Source organism: Gordionus sp. m RMFG-2023, chromosome 2 (assembly GCF_954871325.1).
Source record: "Gordionus sp. m RMFG-2023 chromosome 2, tfGorSpeb1-WG-v2, whole genome shotgun sequence".
Lineage (NCBI taxonomy): Eukaryota > Metazoa > Nematomorpha > Gordioida > Chordodea > Parachordodidae > Gordionus > Gordionus sp. m RMFG-2023.
The window spans coordinates 3,965,814-3,988,801 of NC_088776.1; the positions used below are offsets into that span (position 1 = coordinate 3,965,814).

General features: G+C 29.0%; 1 protein-coding gene across 1 annotated transcript; it reads left to right on the forward strand.

Moving 5' to 3' along the window:
• The first annotated feature begins 1,456 nt into the window (after positions 1 to 1,456).
• Positions 1,457 to 22,186, forward strand: LOC135923824 (uncharacterized). The gene is made up of 9 exons (XM_065458779.1): positions 1,457 to 3,222; positions 12,706 to 12,952; positions 14,504 to 14,718; positions 14,873 to 15,119; positions 16,259 to 16,436; positions 16,959 to 17,085; positions 18,391 to 19,050; positions 19,787 to 20,063; positions 20,429 to 22,186. Exons 1-9 carry the CDS (start codon positions 1,557 to 1,559, stop codon positions 21,876 to 21,878), a joined length of 5,067 nt encoding a protein of 1,688 aa, XP_065314851.1. The 5' UTR covers positions 1,457 to 1,556; the 3' UTR covers positions 21,879 to 22,186.
• The last annotated feature ends 802 nt before the right edge of the window (positions 22,187 to 22,988 follow it).

Here is a 22,988-nt window from a genome sequence, read left to right on the forward strand (position 1 = left end):
CTTCACCTGTCTTACTCGGACCAAATCATAATCCCACCTTGTTTTCGCCTTATCCTGTCCCGTTCTTGAAGATGAACGGATTCCTTAGATGACACTTATCCAAATACACGTTCTGTTTTACCATAAAACACTCAAAAAAAAACTTTTTAATTTTCCAAATATATATTACTTCTTTCTTTCTTTCTTTCTTTCTTTCTTTCTAAAATATTAATTAAACCCAAAGTTCGTTTATTTCTCTAATTTTGAATTCATTTCGCGTCCTCTCTTTTTACGTTTTCATCATTTTTTTTTCCAAAATCTCATCTTATTTTAATTATGCCGAAAATAATAATGATAAAGTGTAAAAAACTGATTTATTTTTAGAGAGAATCTCTTTTAAATTAAATCTATCGATAACGATACAGGAAAACTCATCCTTTTTTTTTTGTTTTGTTAAAGGAACGATGAAAAAATTATCAAGGTTTTTATTTTATTTTAGAAAATATTATTTTAATTTGATATCAAATTATTTTCTTTTTTTTTTACTAGAAAATAGTGGTTTAAGTTCCTTATTTTTCTTGCATTTCCATTTATGTTCTTTTAAAAAAATATTTTAAAATAAAAGTCCATAGCATAAACTGTTATATCAAGATGAATTAACGAGCAAAATTTCAAGAAAAAAAAATATATATAATTAATACAATCTACAAAATAAAAAATTTTATTTTATTTTGTTATTGCATGAGATTTTTTGGCATTTTGAACAAAATTAGATCAAAAATCTTTTGTTCTTCAATAAAAAAAAATCTTCAATTATTTTTGAGCATATTTTATATACTTCGCCGCAAGTTTGAGCTAACCGTGAATGCAGAGTAATATTATTCTGGATAATTGAGTCGAGCCGTTTAATAACACTAATATACACTAGTAAAAATTTTAATAAATCTAATTATAATATTTACTTTCAAAAAAATTTTCTTTTAAAGTGATATTTTCGAGAAAATTAAAAATTACTCTGGATATTTCCTTCATTTTTTACTTTTTTTACGGTTTTTGACCAAATAATAATATTTTTTTTTCATCATTTTTATTTTACAATTTATCAATTTATATAATAATTATCTAATAATGAAAAAAAAAGCAAAAAAAAAAAAAAATTATTTATTGGTTCTTATTAAGAAATAATATAAAAAAAATATATAAATTTATTTTAATATAAACTTTATTAGATTATATAAAGTTTCTACAATCATTATAGTAATTATATATAATAAATATTATATAAAATATATTATTTTAGCTTTAGCTTAGTTTTAGTTATATATAATACTCATAAAAAAATTTGGCAAAAAAAAAAAATTACATAAATCTTTCGAAAGGGAAATATTAAATTTTGTTATATTTTTTTTTTAAATCTAAATATTATTTTTAAAAATATTGGGAATAAGCGTTGATCGCAATTCATACTGAAAGGATCCTTTATTATAAGCAAGCTAGAAAACCACGCATATAGGGGGTGGACCATGTGGTTATGGAGATAATAAATTATTTTATTTAAGTTGGAACGTATTTATTCTATGAGTAAACCTAATTCCGCAATAGGATTGTCTATAATAATAACATTTTCGATCATGCCCATCATATTCGGTTTTCATTCTCCAACAAAAAACGCCTCTAATAACGGAAATATACTTATCAGCAAACTTAGTCATAGGAACAACGCGGCTTCAACCACCGAACGCGCTCATCCGAAACCATTTTTGGGCAATATTTTGCGTCTACCTGGCATCCAAAATAATACCATCCTACCCGTCAATTATAAATTTGTCGATGACCATGTCGATAACCAATATTCGCTCGTCTCGGCCTACAACCTCACCCACATTTACTCGAATAAAAATAGTGATTTGGAAGCCTTGAATGGGAGCTCGTTCTTGGAAAGAATTGATATCGAACAGGATATTTTTTACGCCACCAAAATGGCTGTGACCGATTTTGATTCTTCTACCGTTGAAAAAACGTACGTCGTAAATGGAGAGAAGGTCAGTCCGATATCGTTGCATTTTATTAACATCCCTCCCTACCTTACCGCGAAGCTAGTGATGTCTTTTCAGAAACTAAAAATAATGGGTATTCCTCCGCCATCGTATTCCGATTTTTCTAAGCCACAAGAAGGCCCCCTTTCTTCCCAAGATGGCGTGCCCCGACACGTGCCCAGTAAAACTATGTACATCGACGGCGATATCATGATAGGAGCCCTGTTTTCTATGCATCACCAACCCCAGGATAGCTCTTCCAGGCAATGCGGAGAGATTTGGGAACAATACGGAATCCAAAGGCTCGAAGCGGCTGCTAGAGCCGTCGAAATGATTAATGAGGATCCCTCAATCTTGCCAGACATTAAACTAGGCATAGAAGTCAGGGACTCGTGCTGGTATTCCTCCATCGCCCTTGGACAGACGATAGAATTTATTAGAGACCAAATCTCGGTAACATCCACTAATAGCGTTGATTACGCTGAAGAACCCTTAGTTTCCAATTATGTAAATGGTGAGTCAAAACCAGGGGTAGCGGAAAGCAAAAGGGCCGATATCCCATTTCTAAATGAGGCGGAAAAGGTAAAAAATTCCGACGAACTTTTAACGAGGAATAGCGTTAACGGTTCAATTTTTGCAATAAATAACCCTACGAAAGGTTCGTTAATCATAGCGAATTCTGTCAACCCAGCTCGCGATAGTTTAAATATCGTTAAAAAATTTGGAAAATCGAAAGTCAGTACTAGCGATTTGATATTGGGAGCTTCGCATTCTACCAAACTCCCTCCCCGTATTACTACTACGACTAAAAGGAGAAGGCAGAAAGGGAAAACAAACAAGACAAAGTCGTCATCGTTCAAAGGCAATAGCAGTAAGAAGAAAAACGTCTTGACGAGTGATGTTTTGCCCCCGCTCTTCGTAACTGAAGCGTCGTTAATCCCCAAAGCTCGCGAAAGAAAGCCCAAGTACAAGAACATAGCAGGAATAATAGGGCCCGGTTCGAGCGCGGTGGCTATACAGGTTCAAAATTTGTTACAGACCTTCAATATTCCTCAAATAGATTTCTCGACGAGCAAAGATCTGAGCAACAAGAAAATGTTCAAAACATACATGAGGGTAGTCCCATCAGACGAATATCAAGCGCAGGTCATGGTAGATATTCTCAAGCTTAACGGCTGGTCTTACATAGCCGCGATAAATACCGAAGGTTTTATTTATTTATTTTTTTATAACGACTCAATAGTGCTTAGAGATTTTAAGATAGTATAGTAGACAAGAATTTAAAGATATTTATAATAAGTGGTAATAAAAATAATGATCTTTATTATGTTAGCGTCAATGTGTTATTTTTTTTCAACTTTAAATCATTTTTTTTTGAGCACCATATTTTTGAATTTTAAATTTTTGATTTTAACCGGAAATGAATTCTATCGTGTTTGGAATAACCTACCTATGAATTTCAGATTAATTTTGTTACGAACTTTTGAACTTAATATAATTTATATAATTTTTTTCCATTGATTTTTCGTATAAATTTAGAAATGGCTCGACAGTTATCGGTCAAAATTATCTACAATTCATAATAAGATAGGTATTCTAAACATGCTGGAATATATTTCCGCACTCAAAAAAAACGATTTAAAGTTGAAAAAAAAATAAACACATTGCCAGAAAAAAAAACACATTGATGCTAATATATTTTATCTTTCGGTAAAAGTTAATTGGATATTTTAAAAAAAAAAACATTTTAATGTTATTTCAATAAGAAAATAAATTAATTTTTTACAATTATCTATACTTTAAATATTTGATTTATAGCCCCAAAATAACGTACAAGCAGATAATATAATGTTGTTAATAAAAGATCGTAGAATATATATAATATTACTACATAGTAGAGATCCACAACAGTAGGCTCAGCCCAAATCCGGTCGGCCTACCTAGATTTATCAATTTTACGTTAGATTTTATATGTAAAATAAATATATTTGATTTTATTTATAGAAATTTTATTTTGGGTAATTTAAAAAAACGAATTTCTATATTTAAAAACAAATCGGGCCGGGCCGGCTAAACGTTTTTCAAAATAATTTCGGGTTCGGGCCGGACCGGCACAACTCTTTTAAAAAAATTTCGGCTGGCTTAAAAAAATTAAGCCCTAAGCAGATCACTACTACGTAGTACAATGCTTAGTAAAAGCTTAATTAGTCCTTAACAGGTCCATAATAACTAAGGATGAGGGGATGATTTTAATAATTTTTATTATGCCCATCTGAAATATTATATATTACTTTATATTAAATCATCACCTCAAAGGGATGATTTATTTAGATGAATAAAGAGTTTATTGATATTAATTCATAATTCCAATATATTTAATATATAATCTAAACAATACTTTATCATGATAATACAACTTAAAATACGATACTTTAAATATATTGATTTAATTTAGTAAATTTGGTAGTGAGGTATATAAAAAATTTTATCATTTTATTTTTCGTGACACAAGGTTTAGAGAATGAAAAATTTTATTTTAAATATAAGAATTTTAAATGTCCATTAGAGTATTTAAGGGAAAGTCTACAGAACATTAGACCCCTGCCCTCCCAGATCAGCGCCTAGGCTGACATGATTTTCACTTGCTTTTTACATTATTAATTATAACTTTTTTAATTATAATGGCACTCCCTTTATACCATTTTAAAAAATAATAACTTAAATTTATACCAACTATCAAAATCTTGACAATGCTAAAGTTGATATTTTTTAGCATATAAATTCAATTAAAAAACCCCATCATTTACAATTAATGCATTATTATAACATATTGTATTTGACAATAATATAGGATTACTGAGTATGCCATAACCCTTTTTAATTACATTTAAAGGGATTTCAGAAAGATTTTTATATGGAAAATAATATCTATGATTATTATGCTATAGATCGATTTGAAATGTTTAGCGATATCATTGTATTTTGTAATAGGTGTGTAATAAATATTTTGCCCTATTTTTATCTAAACATTCAATAAATAACCCCCTAATAAATTTACCCTACCCCTAGCCCACCACCCTTTAAGTCCTACCACTTACTACCCTCAAAAAAAATGGAAGCAAAGCTGTTCCTATCCCTTCCCGCTCAGCGTTATTTATAAGTGGGATTAAAATCGGCTCAAAACGAGCAGTTTAGCAACATTAGGAATATTGAATTTAATCATTTAACATACTTAAAATATTTATATTAGTCAAAAAAAGATCATATAAAAATATACATATACTAAAATATATATATATATACTTTAAAACCAATTATCACTAATTAGGTTGGTAAATTTTTAGTGCATATTATATTTTTTTTATATTAGGCGTTTAATAAAATATGACATCCCCTTCTACTTTATACCTATAAAAAAAAATTATTTTAATTTTCAACTCACTATCTAAATATTTTTAATGTTTTTTAAATTTTCTTCTTTCTTTATTTTAGTCCTTTTGTTTCATTTGTTGATGTTGATATCATCAGGTAGAAAATAAACTGTACTATATCGATTTATGTTAAATACCTTCAATTTAAACTCCCTTTATTTTATTTTTTTTAAAATAATCTTTTAATGCCTATAACAAGCTTCATGGTTATTATGTTAAATACCGTATATTTTAAAATAATTTTTTTGTTGCTTTTAAAATTTTTATGGTTAATAATTTTATTATTAAGCTTTAAAAATCTATAAAATTGACAAAAATAATGGAAATTGGGAAAGAAAATAAGAGGGGAGAGGGACATATACAATAAAATTTAGGGGGTAAATACCCCTTAGTTTATCCGTATAAATGGAAATCGGCTAAAAAAGATACGGTTAAAATTTTTTTTAAAACCCTTGTTACAAGAATTTTTATGAAGTGGTGGGGTTATGAAATTTGATTGAGATTACAGAGGCCACGCGAATAAAACCCTATACCTGTGCTGAAAAAAACAACTGTCGGGCCCGGATTTTTAAGAAAATTTTATAGCTAGCGTTGTTAAATTACCCGAAAATAATATTATGTGAGTTCTGGAGATTTCGCTCATAGTTTGCAGAAAGGTATTTGCGAAATCTTAAGGCATAGGCAATAGATTTCGGCCCTAACATATGGTAGCCGTTTTTAAAAAATTGGCTCAAATCGAGCCGTTTAACAACACTAGTTTTGCAGACTTCTGCTTACCTAGCGCGATGCATGTGGAGATCATGATACCTTAAAAAAAAATCCAAATACAAAAACAAAGAAGCATATATAGATATTATTTAGTATAATATCCATTTCAATATCCCAATATTAAGGAACGCACTAAAATGATGCCTCTTTCGATATTTGCAAGGAACCTTCATAAATTATTCATTTGGTGCGATTAATAATAAATGTAGATCAAATATTTTGTTTCAAAAAATAAGTGTATTTTTTTTTTTTGAAAAAGAATATAAATACCTGATAGATGCCAAAGCTATAATTAATTATCAAATTTATCTCTATAATATAAATAGTTTGATATTAATTTTTTTTTTTTTTTTTTAAATCTAAAATCTCGTTAATCTTTCAATTCTTCCGTTGGTACAATTATGATAAAATTGTCAAAAAATAACATTAAACATATACATTTAATGGCTAGCGTCGTTTACTATGTTATAAGAGCAATTAATATCGTAAGTATATAAATATATTTTTAAATAAAAAAGGATAATTAAAAAAATATATATATAAGCCATTATAGATCAACTTAAATAAGATAAAAATAAAGGCTATTTTAATTGGTAAGACCTACAGAGATCAAAATTTTTGGCCTGGCCCTTTTTAAAAAATTTCTCAGGTTCTCCCCAGGTTTTTTTTTAATCCCTATCGGGGTTTCAAAGGTCATTATAAATAATTTTGGCCATATGTTTTGTATATGAAAATAGGGAATACTATATGCGAATGTTTAAATTGATCCATCATCTGAGGTTGATTGATATAATTTACAAAAAAAAATAATAAGAATAATTCTGAACGGATCGAGTTTGTAGATTTAATAAAAATATTTATTATTAAACCCGGCCCGAATTTTCAAAACGATATTATTCGCCGGATACATGGAGCCTGCGTAGGTCTCAGTTGTTTATTATAAACATGTGTGTTAACAGGATTTGCTATTGAGACATATCCTCGAATTACACTTTAACAATGCGAATAAAGGATTATTTCTAAATTATATTTTAATATTTTGTGTTCATTTGGAAGAATACGCTGCTGTAGAATCGATTTATTATCGTCAAAAAAAAATAAATACATTTTTCAAAAATGTGGATATAGAACTCTATAATACTCAACCGACGATATATTAACCCGAACCCTGATCTCTATGGCTTTTTCTTAAAATTCTATTATAAAACCTGGTACATCAAGAGGTTGGTTTCGATTGTTCCCTATAAGGAACGAATGATAATAATGGTTCAATAGCTAACAATATTATTTTTAAACAGTAGAATTTGGGTAGATTTTTATTAAAATGACCCGATTAAGATTTTATCCAAAATAATATTGTGTAAGCCTCAAGATTTGGTCAAATAGAGGTCCAACATCTATGAGCGAAATATTCAGACTTGCGTAATTATTTTCCTGAATAATATATTGAGTTAACCGTTTTTAAAAATCGGCCCTAATCGAGCCGTTTAAGCAACACTATGCAAAACCAGCCGTTTGAAAAACCCAGAGCCAACAAGTCGGGTCGAGAAAACTTGAAAACTTTTTTATCTCGGGTTATACTAATCTGAAAAAAAAGCTGGGTCGTGGTTGACAATATTCTGATCCCCATTTCTCAGCCTTCGCATCTTAAAAGTAATAATTACTTTTGATAACCGTTCTTCCAAATTTTGATTTAACCATTTATATGATATGGGTTTGGTTTGGTTGATTTATCGTATGGATTCGCAAGTGATTACCCATCCCACTTTCCAACCCTGGAAGGAGGGGTGGGGGTAGTTAGAGAACAGTTATATATTGCCTCTATTCTGTAACTATCAAGATCCTTTGTATAGGAGACAGGAAGAATACAACTTTGTGTGTACCCTCGACTCCATCCCATTATTATAATATGTACCATCATTGGAATAAATAATGGTTCTAATATTGTAATATTAAATAATTACGTGGGAACAATTGGGAACATATTAATGTTTAAAAGAAAATTTAAGTTTTGTGTTTTAAAAAATGTCACTTAAGATTTACGATTCAAAAAAAAAATTAATTTATCTTTTATTTAAAAATGACTTTAAAGAACTGCTCAGAAAAAATTTGAGCATTGATTTTAAAAATCTTGATGGAAGAGGGAACGAATGATACGCGCAAAATGAAAGAACTTGTTTAATAAGATATAGGTTTCAATTAGTCAATATTTTGGCCGGAAAGATATTGACTAAGCCTCGAAATTCGGCTAATAGATGTCCCTTTGTGTCATGCTTGTTTTACTGGATAAAATATTGAGTTAGCCATTTTAAAAAAAACCGGCTTCAAACCGAGCCGTTTAGCAAAACTTAGTTTTCAATTAATTTAAAATTCGTTGAACAAAGTAGAACAAATGTTAGCCTGGTGTATAGATTGTGTCAAGGGTAAAAGATTAACTCAAGATATTGATGTATATTTTTCCAAATATCTAAGATTTTAATGAACAAAATTGCTATTTAAACTTAGGAATAGATAATGCAGAGAATCAAATTAGGCGTCTAACATTGGATTGCATCTTTTCTTCCTTTTTTTTAAAAAAAAATAGATATTTTTGAAGTTAAAAAAAGTGAGGAGACAATTGATCCCCCTCCAAATGCACCTATGATGCCAAAATTTCCCATTCTAACTTCCCCGCACCTCTTGAATGTATATTTTTCTCCATCGAAAATGATTTACGATAATTTCTGAAAACGTTTAGATATATTGTTGACTAATCTCGGAATTAATATTCATTAAAACCAAAATTCCCAACGATTTAAATCTGGAATGATGACACTTGATCTTGGGTGAGTGGGCGTGAGCATCATATTTTTAAAAAAATTTCATAAGTGGTGGTAGGTGAATAGCTGACTTCTCTTACAATTCTAAAGAACCAAGGGGAAATCGTTTCCATCGAGTTCTGCGATATCGTATTTCGGTTGGGGGTTATCAATATCCAGTAGTATTGTTAAACGGCAACTCAATACTTCATCCAGAAAAAAATATTACCCAAGGCCTGAAAATTTTGCTCATAGAAGGAACAAAGGGTCTAAGACATATATTATCGAAATCACGAGGGTTAGGCAATATTTTTCTGGCTAAAATATTGAGTTTAGCCGTTTTTTTAAATATCGGCTCATAACGAGTCGTTTAACTTCACTAAGGTATCAAGGAATATTTTCCCGAAAACTAAAAAAAAGAGGGGGGGGGGTCCAAAAAATGTTTAGGAAAATTTTCTGTACACTTCCAGGATTTTGTTCAGAGTAATCTTTAAAAATATTGTTCGCAAATCCCATTCTATTTTTCTTAAATTTTTTTACATTTCATTATTTTAATTTGATTTTAAATTTTAGATTTTCATTTTATATATTATTTTAAAAAAAATTTTTTTCTTGCGATAAAGAAAAAAAATATATATATATATAATTCAGTATGATAAAAAAAATTATTTCATACCAACTTTTTAATAATGAAAATTTAACGGCGAAAGGTAAAGAATATTAATAAACCCTTGAAATAGATATACACTTATTTTTATTTTTAGAAGTTTAATTATTTATGAGAAAAAAAAATCGAATTCAACTATATGAATTCATTTTTGAATTCTTTATTAGATAAATTTTTAATGTTATGAAATTAGGCTACTTTCATTTTTCGTGGAGAAGAATTATTTTAGTTATAAATAAGGTTTTTCCTCACGCTATCTATGATTCAAAAGAAAAAAAAATCAGAGATATTTTAATTAATAAACGGGTATAAGAGATTGTTTTGAATAAATATTTTTCAAAAAAAAACCAATTTTTTAAAGCCAAACCCCCCTATTTAATTAATAATAATAAAATAGGATGATTGAATCAACCTTTATGGCAAAAAAAAAATATATATAATAAGTAAGATGGTGTTTTTTGGCCTCGTCTAAAATTTTTTGTTCCTAATTCTGAATTCTATTCAGAAAATCATCCTAGATACAATTTTTTGGGTTTTTTTTAAAAATATATTTTAACGTAAGTTGATGCATATCTTTAAAAATACACTTAAAAGTATAACTTATTTCCTATATATTTTAAGTTTTTTTTAAAAAAAATAGCTTATTCAGACGGCAAATTTAAGAAATTTATGAGGTGAAAATAAAGTTGCAGATATAAGGATAAAATTATCTAGCCTAAATAATCTAAGAGGCATGCTCAGATAGAATTAATTTAAGATAATCTCTAAGAATTTAATATCCCTGATTATGCCAAAGTATCCTAATATGGAAGAATTAGGGGGAAGATCAGATAATGATGTTTAAACTATGTAAAAAAATTTTAAAAATGTAAAATGATAGGAAAGAACATGATGAAAAAAAAAATCTAACACGAGACAGTATGCATTATGGAAATAAAAACAGAGAGACTTCTTAGGGATTTCAGGATTTCTATCTGCAGGTTAGGGTTTGGTGACTATTTTTTTTTTGCTATATGAATTCAAAACGAAAGGGCTATTTCACAATATAACGGTGTATGATCTGTTTTGATAAATATCACCAAGGAATAATAAACTTAAGAACAATGATATATATATTTTTTTATGGATATATATATTTTACAAATTTATTAAACTTATACTAGAGCTGTGTTTACAACTAATTTGAGAGATGTAATCCTATCACTTTAAGATTATAAGTATCGATATTTTAGTAGAGAGGAGCTCTCAATTGTAACGGGTTTTAAAAGATGTTGCAACAAAAGATGAAAAGTAAACATAAACTCTAAGCAAACTATGACGATGGGGGAAAGAAATAAAAGAATAAAAGAAATAGCCATAATTTATTTTAAGGGACTTATTGAAGACTTAAACAAAAAATGGTTTGAGCTGCTAACTGATAGATTTAAATAATAAATAGATAAAATCGTATATTTACATTAGAGGAGGGGAGGGGGGGGGGGGCAAATAGGCCGGACAACAAATAAATAATTTCACGGCGCAATTAGCCCTCATTCTTTGTTCTTATCATCCAGAATTTCAGAAACGATTTAAATAAAATCTTTAAATTTATGAATATTATATATTTAATTTCATTTTTTGATGATATGATATGATATATTCAAAACTATAAATATTTTTTTTTTTAATTTATTTATAATTTTAAATTTTATATCTATTCCGCCAACAAAAAAAAGCTAAGCAAATAATTGTAATTTTTTAAAAAAAAATTTCTCTCTCTTCTTATCTATGCTTATCTAATGAACTAATTCATATAATCGAACCAAACAAGACAAACAGCAACTTATTAAAAATAATTTTTTAAAAAAAATCGTTAATTTGAATTCTGATGTAATCTTTATATTTAGCGCTCTAAAGCATTTCATTTCATTTCATTTCATTTTGATTTTAATTTTTCTCCTTATTATACGTGATGATAAGAAATGAGAAAAGAAATTCCTTTTTAATATATATTTATTTTTTATTTTTTTTAAAAAATATTCCGTTTTTTTGGCGCGTAAATTGAGGATATTAAAAATTTATAAACAAATTGGTCATCTTTTACTCTTTTAGAAATAAGAAAGGAAAGAAGGAAGGAAGGAAGGAAGGAAGGAAGGAAGGAAGGAAGGAAGGAAGGAAGGAAGGAAGGAAGGAAGGAAGGAAGGAAGGAAGGAAGGAAGGAAGGAAGGAAGGAAGGAAGGAAGGAAGGAAGGAAGGAAGGAAGGAAGGAAGGAAGGAAGGAAGGAAGGAAGGAAGGAAGGAAGGAAGGAAGGAAGGAAGGAAGGAAGGAAGGAAGGAAGGAAGGAAGGAAGGAAGGAAGAAAGAAAGAAAGAAAGAAAGAAAGAAAGAAAGAAAGAAAGAAAGAAAGAAAGAAAGAAAGAAAGAAAGAAAGAAAGAAAGAAATAAATAAATAAATAAATAAATAAATAAATAAAAAGAATAAATTAAGGGTGATCTCAATCTTCGTGAATTCCTTTTATATTTCTTCTTTCCATATTCTTTCCATCTTTCATTAAAAATAGCATGGTATATATTCGTTTTAAATGAAAGTATTTTGCTGATTGATTAAGCGTTGTTGAGCGGTTCGATCTGAGCCTATTTTTTTTAAAAAAACGGCTAACTTATATTTTAGCCAGAAAAATAAAAGATTTCGTTATAAGATATCCTAACCTTTGTTCCATCTATGATCAAAATCTTCCGTTCTTGCGCAATATTTTTCTAGATAAAATATTGAGTTAGCCGTTTTTAAATAAAAATTGACACTCAAATCGAGTCTTTTAAAAAAAACACTAAATTATATTATAAATAATAAGGCACGGATATTTTAAAATAAAATAAATTTCGTTATAATTATTTTTTTTTCGATAGTTTTTACGATCTCAACTTCTAGGGCAAATTTGAGAGTAAAATTGAAATCCTACAAATGAAAAATCTCTCCTTTCAACCTATCATATTCTCTCTTTCATATTAATAAGTTTACCAATAGAAAATAATAATAAATTAAAAAGGTAACTATGGAACGAGCGGCATGACAGCGTTTAAGACTCGGGCTAAACTGGCCGATTTATGTATAGCTTTCGAAGACAGCGCTTTCAACAGCGCGGAGCAAAAGGATTTTGACAGAATTGTGCTGGAAATTTCATCCATACCTAGGATCAACGTGATAGTGTGCTTTTGCGAAGGGATAACCGTTAGGGGGTTGATAATAGCTACCAAAAAACTGGAGCTTATAGGGAAATACGTTTTCATTGGAAGGTTTTAGTTCATTTTATATATATACCTAGTTCTTGGTATCGTATCCAGATGAGTTATTCAACCGATTCTTAAATGGCGGTTTGAAAGGGAGAGAAACGGGAATGATGGATGAATGATCCTCTGAGGGCAGTTCCAATATACATTTTTTATTTCTTTCTAATAATTTAGGTAAGGTGGATAATGATCAGTAGAGCCTTATAATCATTTTAAATATCATATGATTTTATTAAGTTCGTCGTTTATTACTAACTAATCTAATAGATAAAACCGTAAAACGGCGGACCTATTTTTTAGGCTCGATTCCCATCCAAGAAATATATGCTGTTCCTACCGATTCACCTATTCTTTTAAGGAATCCTGGTCCTATTCAATCTGAACTGATATATATTCCATCAAAAAATCAGATAATAAGAGATATTTACATAAGAGATCTGTGTATAACTATCTTACTTTCTATTTCTTTTTCTCCTATTTTTTTTTCCTTCCTTTAATTTTTATCTTACCTGTATTTTAACTATTATTTTTATACAACAGGTCTATAAGTCTTAAAAAATTTTAAAAATTTTAAAAAACACATTAATATTGATTATTAAGTCCAAGTATAAATTTTATATAAAATGGTATAAAATTATATATAATTATACAAAAAAAAAAGAATATTATTTTTAAATAATTTAATATAAATTAATGTGGTTTTTATTTTTATTCTTTTATAAAAAATTTATATTATCCTTCATAATATTCCTTAAAAGAAAGAAATACCCTTTTATAGTGTTTATTTTAAAAAAATTTTTTAATATAGTTTAGTGATATGAAATAATGAAAGAAAGAAAGAAAGAAAGAAAGAAAGAAAGAAAGAAAGAAAGAAAGAAAGAAAGAAAGAAAGAAAGAAAGAAAGAAAGAAAGAAAGAAAGAAAGAAAGAAAGAAAGAAAGAAAGAAAGAAAGAAAGAAAGAAAGAAAGAAAGAAAGAAAGAAAGAAAGAAAGAAAGAAAGAAAGAAAGAAAGAAAGAAAGAAAGAAAGAAAGAAAGAAAGAAAGAAAGAAAGAGGCAAAATTACATATTTTTATTTTACATTAAAATTCAACATAAAATTGATAAATTTAGATATATTGAAGAAAAAAATTCCAAAGCTCAACCCGACCCGGCCCGTATTTTTTAAAAAATATTAGGCCCGACTCAGCCCGAACCTAGTAATCTTTTTTTTAAATGGGCCCGGTCCGGCCCGAACTTAAGGATCTCTAATATAGTTCTTATTTTTGTTGCCTTGCCTTGAGCTGAGAAAGGTGTATATAATTAAAATGGAGGAAAAAATAGTGAAACTAAATTTTACCGGATCTTCATATTTTATCATTTTTGTGAGTACAATATATTGAAATCTTTAAATAATAAATTAATTAAAATAAAATTTTCAATCTTTTTTTTTTGGAAACATTTGCACATTATACAAAATTGAATTAATTATATTCTTTCTTTCAGTATATATAAAAAAAAAAAAAAATTTTTTTTTTAACGAAAAAATATTATATCTAAACCATCTATTATGGAAAAAGTGACGGTTGGGCTGACAGAGATGACGTAGTGAAGGATTACGAGATCGAAGCCTTAGGCGGGTTATCTGTAAGAATAAATTCTCCTTACGTGAAAGATTTTGATCCCTATTATTTCTCTCTTAAGCCGGGATCCAACACAAGGAACGTTTGGTTCAAAGAGCTCTGGGAGTTCAAATTCAGCTGCAGTTTGACTGAAACTCAGAATAAATGTTCAGGTCTTTCAATATTAAGTGTATTAATAGTTTTTTCTTTTCTTCATTTTTTTTTTGGTTATTTTATTTATTTAATTTTTACATTGTCTCTTTTTTTCCTATTTATTCATTTTTCATTCCGCATTTATTTTATTATTTTTTTCATTATTTATCAAAGAGAACTTATCATTGATCCAAGACTACAAGCAGGACACCAAACTAGCCTTCGTCATCAACGCGGTGTATACAATAGCCCACGGGTTGAGTCAGATGCACAAGATAGAGTGTGGCGGTCTCCCCGGACTATGCCCAGTCATGAAGCCGATCAATGGTTCACTCCTGTTGGAATATTTGCTAAATGTTACTTTTAAGGGGGTCAATGGGGAAATCATCAATTTCGACGAAAATGGGGATCCTCCTGCCAAGTTTCTCATTGCACAATATTCAAAATCTTTTAATTTTATGAAATTCTTTTTACAAATAACATATTCATTATTTTTTATCGTGTTAGAAATTGCAAAAATAATGGATTATGTAAAAATGAATATAAGTGTAACTCTTGTGAATGAAGAAAATTGTTTATATATGTAAATAATAATATAGCCCTTTTTAATGAAAGAAAGAAAGAAAGAAAGAAAGAAAGAAAGAAAGAAAGAAAGAAAGAAAGAAAGAAAGAAAGAAAGAAAGAAAGAAAGAAAGAAAGAAAGAAAGAAAGAAAGAAAGAAAGAAAGAAAGAAAGAAAGAAAGAAAGAAAGAAAGAAAGAAAGAAAGAAAGAAAGAAAGAAAGAAAGAAAGAAAGAAAGAAAGAAAGAAAGAAAGAAAGAAAGAAAGAAAGAAAGAAAGAAAGAAAGAAAGAAAGAAAGAAAGAAAGAAAGAAAGAAAGAAAGAAAGAAAGAAAGAAAGAAAGAAAGAAAGAAAGAAAGAAAGAAAGAAAGAAAGAAAGAAAACAAAAATTAAAAGTTAAGTGTTAAAATAAAAATTGCAAGAAAAATTTAATCATTCAAATCTCCAAAAAAAAAATCAAATAATTTTCTTATATAAAATTTACATAGTCTGTAATATGAAATTAAACCAACATTACATTATAATAATATGGTAATAATTCTTTTAATTTGCGTAAGATATTTTATTAATTTGAATATCTCACAAGACAGATTAATATAATCACAATCAAACGAGACAATGTGAGAAGAGAGAAGGTGGGGGGAACTGGCTTCTTAACTTGTATCTTTTCTGTTGTTCTTGAAAATAAATGTCAGATATAATAAATAATGACATATATAATATATATTTTATATTGACAATTTCGGTTTAACTTTTAAAACAAACGACTCTTAAATTTTATAGAGATATTTTTATATATAAATTTTAAAAAAAATCGTTTAAAGTTCGTAGCAAAAATTGTTTAAAATTTACGTTCCGAAATAAATTTCCCTAATCAAATCAGAATTTTTAAAATAAAATCTCCCGTACGATATATATATATCAATATATCAATTTTTTAAATGTATTCTTAGATGAATATCGTTTTCAGAAATAGTTTTATTTCCTTTATTAATTCCAGGTACGATATTGTGAATTACCAGAGGATCGGTGCCAATCGATTCGGATATACACAAATAGGAGATTGGAAGAATAATACTCTGACTTTTAGCACCGTCAAATATAAACCGCCTTCCGATTATAATGGAACAACCGTTAAATCTATTTGTAGCGATGCTTGTGGGAAAGGATTCATAAAAGTTTTTTTTTTAAAAGATATTTTCGATTCTTTTGTAAGTTTAAAAAAGAGATATTAAATAATATTTTTTGTGTAATATATATATTTAAGTTTAATAATAATAAATTAATTTACCACAAAAAAAAAACATTTTTATTAGATAATTTAATCATATAGTAGATACAATTAGAAGAGAGTCCCTAATAAAAAACATATTTTTTTTTTAAAAAAAAAAGTTTTTAATATTTACCCAGAGTTGTTGAAAGATACTTTTTAAATAGATCTAGATACAGATACATCGTCTAAAAAGTTATTTAGATACTGATACAATTTTTATTATATTCTTATATAAGGTTTTGCATAAACCTAAATTAAGATCGTATAGTAAAAATTTATGAAACGATGCTAAAAAAAATTTATCGACTAGATATCAAGTTTATCAAACTAATCAATTTTGTTTATATATATATATCCCTTCCTTACTACCGAAATATTTTATTTTAATATAAATACCAAAGTGAAATATATTTAAAATAATTGGCAGAGTATTAAGAAAGGTGGATTGACATGTTGTTGGGAATGTAGGGAATGCAAGCCTAACGAATTTGTTATAGATGAATTGACGTGCAAGACTTGTCAAATGGGTTATTGGCCAGATTTCAATAGAACAAGTTTTTACTCATTTCATTATAACATTTATCCGCTAAATAAATATATTTTTACTTTACTAGTGTTGTTGAACAATTTAATTTCAACCGTTTTTTATAAACGGGGCTAACTCAATATTTTAGCCAGAAAATGCCCCTAAGATGTTCGAACCTTTTGCTAACTATGAGCAAAATCGTGAGGCCTACGTAATTATTTTTTTGGGATAAAATATTGAGTTAGCCGTTTTTAAAAATCGACTCAAAACACGGCCGTTTATAACAACAACATTAATAACTTGAACAGTTAAATTAGCTAAGTTTTCTTTCTTCGAGATAATTTTTTTTTAACCCTCAATACCCACATCCCTCTATTGTTGATATAAAGCTCCATTTGAGACGATTTTTTAAAAACGGCTAACTCATTATTTGTTAATAAAAACGTACAAACCGTTATGTCACCTATAAGCAAAATTCTTAAGGCTTGCATAATATTGTTTCCTAATAAAATATTGCATTAGCCGTTTTTAGAAATCGGCTCAAAAAAAACCCCTCTCCCCCCTATAATCTTATATGAATTTTCTTTAGTCTATTTAATATATCCCTTCGGCTAATTTTTTTTTTTTTTACATATTTTATATTTCGAATTTTCCTATATGTTTACAATTTAGCATTCATTTATTTTGGTGTATGAAATAAAGCAAAATTGCTATATTCGATTCGAATTTGTTTCGTTTTTCATTTTATAGAAATACCTCTAGTTATCCCAACCCTACTCAGAAATGGCTACTGGTACTCTTTTTAATAATCGAAATCTTTAACCCCGCTTCCAGAAACCTTATTCCTTACTTCGCAAGGGAATTAGGAATTCCTATGAAGGTCAGATGCCTTCATAGCTCATAACTTTATGATCACACCCGGCCAGGTCTTAAATATGAAACATTTAGGCCCAGGCTTTTCAAGCCTGGCCCAAAGTCATAACAGGTTTTAAAAAATTTCCCCAAAGCCTATATCCAAAAATTTAATTTATTCTATTTTAATAAATAAATAAATAAACAATTTTTAATGTATTTAAGCAATAAAATAAATTGGAAAAATATAGAAAAAAAGAATACTAAAATAGGGAAAATAATGAAGTTGAAGCTTTTTATATTTAAAAGCGATAAAATTTTCCAAAATCCATTAAAAAAGCTTCATAAAAAAACATTTGATAACTAGTTTGTATGTTTATTGCCGTATAGTTTGTAATTTGTATATATATATAAATATATTAGCCAGATAATTTGTATAAACTAAGCTAAAACTGTATATTACTATATTATTAAATATAAGTGTGCCTAAAGGTCCCGGAGAGATACGTACGATGGAACGATCTTGCCAGCATAATAGCTCTGACAATGGCTACCCTTGGCGGAACACTCACTTCTTTAGTGCTGATAGTTTTTACGAAGCATAATAACACGCCGGTCATTAAATCGTCTACGCGGGAACTTATGTACGTTATACTCGTGGGTATAATAATTTCTTTGTCGACATCGATCCCTCTCTCTACTAAGCCCAATCGCGTATCTTGCGCCATGAACAGAATCATGCCCGGTTTCGCTTTCTCCATGATATATTCGGCCTTGGTGACCAAGACGAATAGAATCTCTCGTATACTGGAAGGAGCCAAGAGTAAAGATCATATCATCACTCACAAACCGAAGTTTATGAGTTTGTGGGCTCAACTGGTCATAACACTTTTTCTCGTGGCCATAGAAATTGTTATATTGATAACTATGACAATTTGGGAACCCCCGGGCACCAAGTTGCAATACGCCGCTATAACTTCTTCGGGAGACGTTTCGAAGAACGTGGAAATTATTTGCGCTACCTCTAACATAGCCATAATGGTACCTCTTAGCTACAATTTCTTTTTGATAGGACTGTGCACACTTTACGCCGTGAAAACTAGAAACCTACCCGAAAATTTTAACGAGGCAAAATTTATAGGTTAATAAAAAATTTAATTTTATTCTTTCTAAATTAGTGTTTAAAAAACGGCTAACTTCAATGTTTTATTCATAAATAATATTACGCGAGCCTCTAAATATTCATAGATCGAAGCAAATGTTTGGACATCTATTTGCCAAATCTCGAGCGTTTTTAAAAATCGACTCAAATTTAGCCATTTAAAACAACCCTACTTTCTTTGCAAATAAATCATAATTTTATTCCTTTAAATTAGTTTTTGTAAAAAATGTGAATTTTCGAAATATTCCAACTATTATGTTTAATCTGCATACACTCTTTTCCGAATTTTTATTAAATATTTCCTCAAAACTCACAGTTTAGCGTCATTGAAGTTTTTGTTAACTTTTAATTTATATAACTTAATTCTCGATAATACTTCCGAGAGGGGAAAAAAAAATTTTTTTTAATTACATTATATAAGATTCATATATATTATATATGTGTCGTCTTATTGAGATGCGGAATTTATTGGAATTCGGAGTCCCTAAATTTTTGATAATTTATCGAAAGGCGATTTACAAATTTAAAAAGATCGGATTTAACTAGAAATGTTTAAAGTCCCCAACACTGTTAAATACTCTTAAATATGGTAAAAATTGTATGAAATTTATGGTTAGGTATTAGGTATTCTATTACATATATTCATCATACATATATTATATAAATGAATTATGACACCGTTCATGTTACTTTCTCTATTACTACCTTTTTATAGGATTTTGTATGTACACTACGTGCGTCATCTGGATAGCATTTGTTCCAGTATATTTCGGTAGCGACTCCAAGGCGATCTCTTACAATTTTTGCGTCATATTGAGCGCCTACGTAGCCCTCGTATTCCTTTTCTTCCCAAAACTGTATATTATCATGTTCCGACCGGAAAAGAATAGTAGAATGGCTTTCATTACATCTAAAACCCTTAGATATCATTTTGGCGGGAATCCGGTTACCCAATCTGTATCCAAATCGGAAGACGAGACTCCTAAATATAAGTATAAATAAATTAATATAAATTGATCGTGTTTTTTTTTGATTATCCTTACCCTTTCACTGTTTGCTTTATATTCTTTTATTTCCTGTCATTAAGATGATAATTCGGGAGAATCAGCTGGGGAACCCCAAGTGAAGAAGTTATATATTGATTTAATAAAATTTAAGCATATACTATTTATCTTTATATACTGGACCTACTAAGATGGATGGTTTGTAGCAAATAATACAATTACATTACGCATTTTTTGTGGTAGGGAATTCTAAGTAAAACTTGACACTCATTTAGCAAAGATTGATTCTTCTTAATTTATTCACTTATAAATCGAATAATTATTCCCGTTTTTTTCGTTTACTCTTAATCCAGTTTATATGGTGGAACCAAAAATCCGAGAGCATCTATAAAATTCGCGATTAAGAAAGAACGTTCATCTTCCAGTTCCGGTTATACCGGCGCAATCAAGAAGAGTGAAACTAGTAAAGGATTTTTAACCTTTAACATCAAATTAGGTAAGAAGCGTATATTCGGACCGAAAGAACTAAGATTAAAGAGTAGTGGTAAAATAAGAAAGAGTTTGGCTAAACCGAAGAAACGTTCTTCTATTGATCTGACTAAAAGGAAAAAACTATCAATTAATCAACAAAACTTTGGCCATATCTCTAGCTCTGTAATTGATAGTCACGTGATCCCGACTATCGTGCGTAAATATAGGGCATCTATCAGTTACCTTCAGCCTCGCACCGCCCATGTTACTAATGGGGTAGAAAATGATGCAGTTCATACCACAAGGAAAATCAAATTATACTCCTCCTTACTTTCCCTAGATTCAAATACTCGGCACTTCTACGAACCCGATAAATGGGAGCCAAATATGAACCACGTTAACGTGAGCAACGATTTAAATTCGACGTTGAAAACAATTTATCGACGTAATAGTTTAAAACCCGCGCAAAAAAATTTGACCGAATACAATGAGGAAGAATTTACCGCGGAAGACAACAATCTCGAAAAGAAGATCGTGAATAAAGGGGATTCGTCGAAGGGAAGCGATTATTCAGAAAATATTCGCGGGGAAGGACGATTAAAAACTTCTTATAAAGACACCTCTTCAACGTTATACAGTAGAGAGTTAATGGAAGAACTGAGGGAAGAGTTCGGAGGAGTTGCCAGAAAGTATTGTCCAAGAAAAGATGACGGCACTATAGGTAAGATAAAATGGCCTAAGAGAATATCGTCATTGCGATACGACGATTCGGATGTTATCGAGGCTATCTCAAAGGATCGATTCGATATAAACCTTTACTGCGACTACGGTAAAACGGTGGCGGAATTTAAGTCCACAAAAAATCTTTCTTCGCGCTCTGGCACAAATATAAATGGTTCGGTCAAAGTTGTTAACAAGGGTTGTCAAACGGAGACCCATAAATGGGTCGCCTTCCTGTTGAATATGTGGGTCAAAGATAAAAATAACGACAAGAACGATGATTTCGAATTGTTCAAGGAAATGGAGGGGAAAAGGAAGTCTAGAAAGAGGAAAAAAAAGTTGAAAAATTACCCCAGCGTTTTGCCGATATACGATACGTCAATTTTTACTGCCAATTATCGTTCTCAAACTTCTCCAGAAAATTCCGTTAAAAATCATGCTAACGTTAGTGTAACAACTAACGGTGGTAACCTTTCTGGTGAAAAATCTACGGGTCATCATACCAATTCTAGCCCAGAACCCAATATATTAGAAATAGAACAGTTAGTTGAACCATATAAAACAATTCACATATCCGTAAAAATTCCGGAACTTAACATAACGCGCATATAAAAATTTTCATAAATGACTTGTTTTAATAATTACGTAATTCTCATTTGAAACTGTTTTGTGAATTCTATTAGAGATAAATTTTTTATTATAGTTAATTATAATATTCATAACTTCGCGGTAATAAGATTCTGGATCAGTGCGAACTAATCTCTAGAATCTTTTCTTGTAAATGAGTAAACATCTACGACAGAAGTAAGAAAGAAATATAAAATATTTAGGTGTTTTTCAGTTCAGAACTAATTAATTTGATTTAAATAACATGGTTTATTTTTTTAAGATTTTATTTTTACCCTGACCTTCTTATTATAATCCAGAGTTGTTAAAAAATCTAGATACAAGTATCTAGGTCCTGTATCTAGATATAAAAATATGGTATCTGTATCTATTTAAATCATTCTAATATAGTTATTATTACAAATATGTAAATTCTCAACATTAAATTAAATAAGCATCATAAACCCTATGCTAATACTTTTCTAAATATAATTTTCACAAATACTTTATTTCCAAATATAAAAAAATAAATCATATGTTTAATAACAAAGAAAAAAATTGTTATATATCTTTTATGCGAAAATCAATTGATAAAATGTCCATAAATGTCAATTATATATCAACAGATCAGATACAACAATACCTAGTCGTTTTTGACACTTTATGTCGCTAAAACAGTAACGTTTGCATTTTTTTTATTACTATTTTATAATAATGTGAATGTTTTTATTTGTATTAAATAGAGATTAATTTATCAAACAAAATAAATAAAAAATAATATATTTATATCAAAAAATTAGATTGAACACAATAATAGATTAATTATAACTATTATAATATTCAATTAACAATAGACTTGTAATCTAAATAAGTTAATTATGAATGAAGAATAAAGAATGAAGATCTTTAAAAGGAACATAGTGCTAAATAAACAGTGTCAATTAATATAATAATGTAACCAACCTAAGCCCATCCAAAAATGAATATAAATCGAATATCGATCAAGGAATTATTTATATTTAGGGTTGGCAAATTACCAGGAATGTTTTATTGCGGTAACTTTTCCATGGGAATTTTGTGAGTATCCGGGAATTTATGAGAATAACGATAATTAAA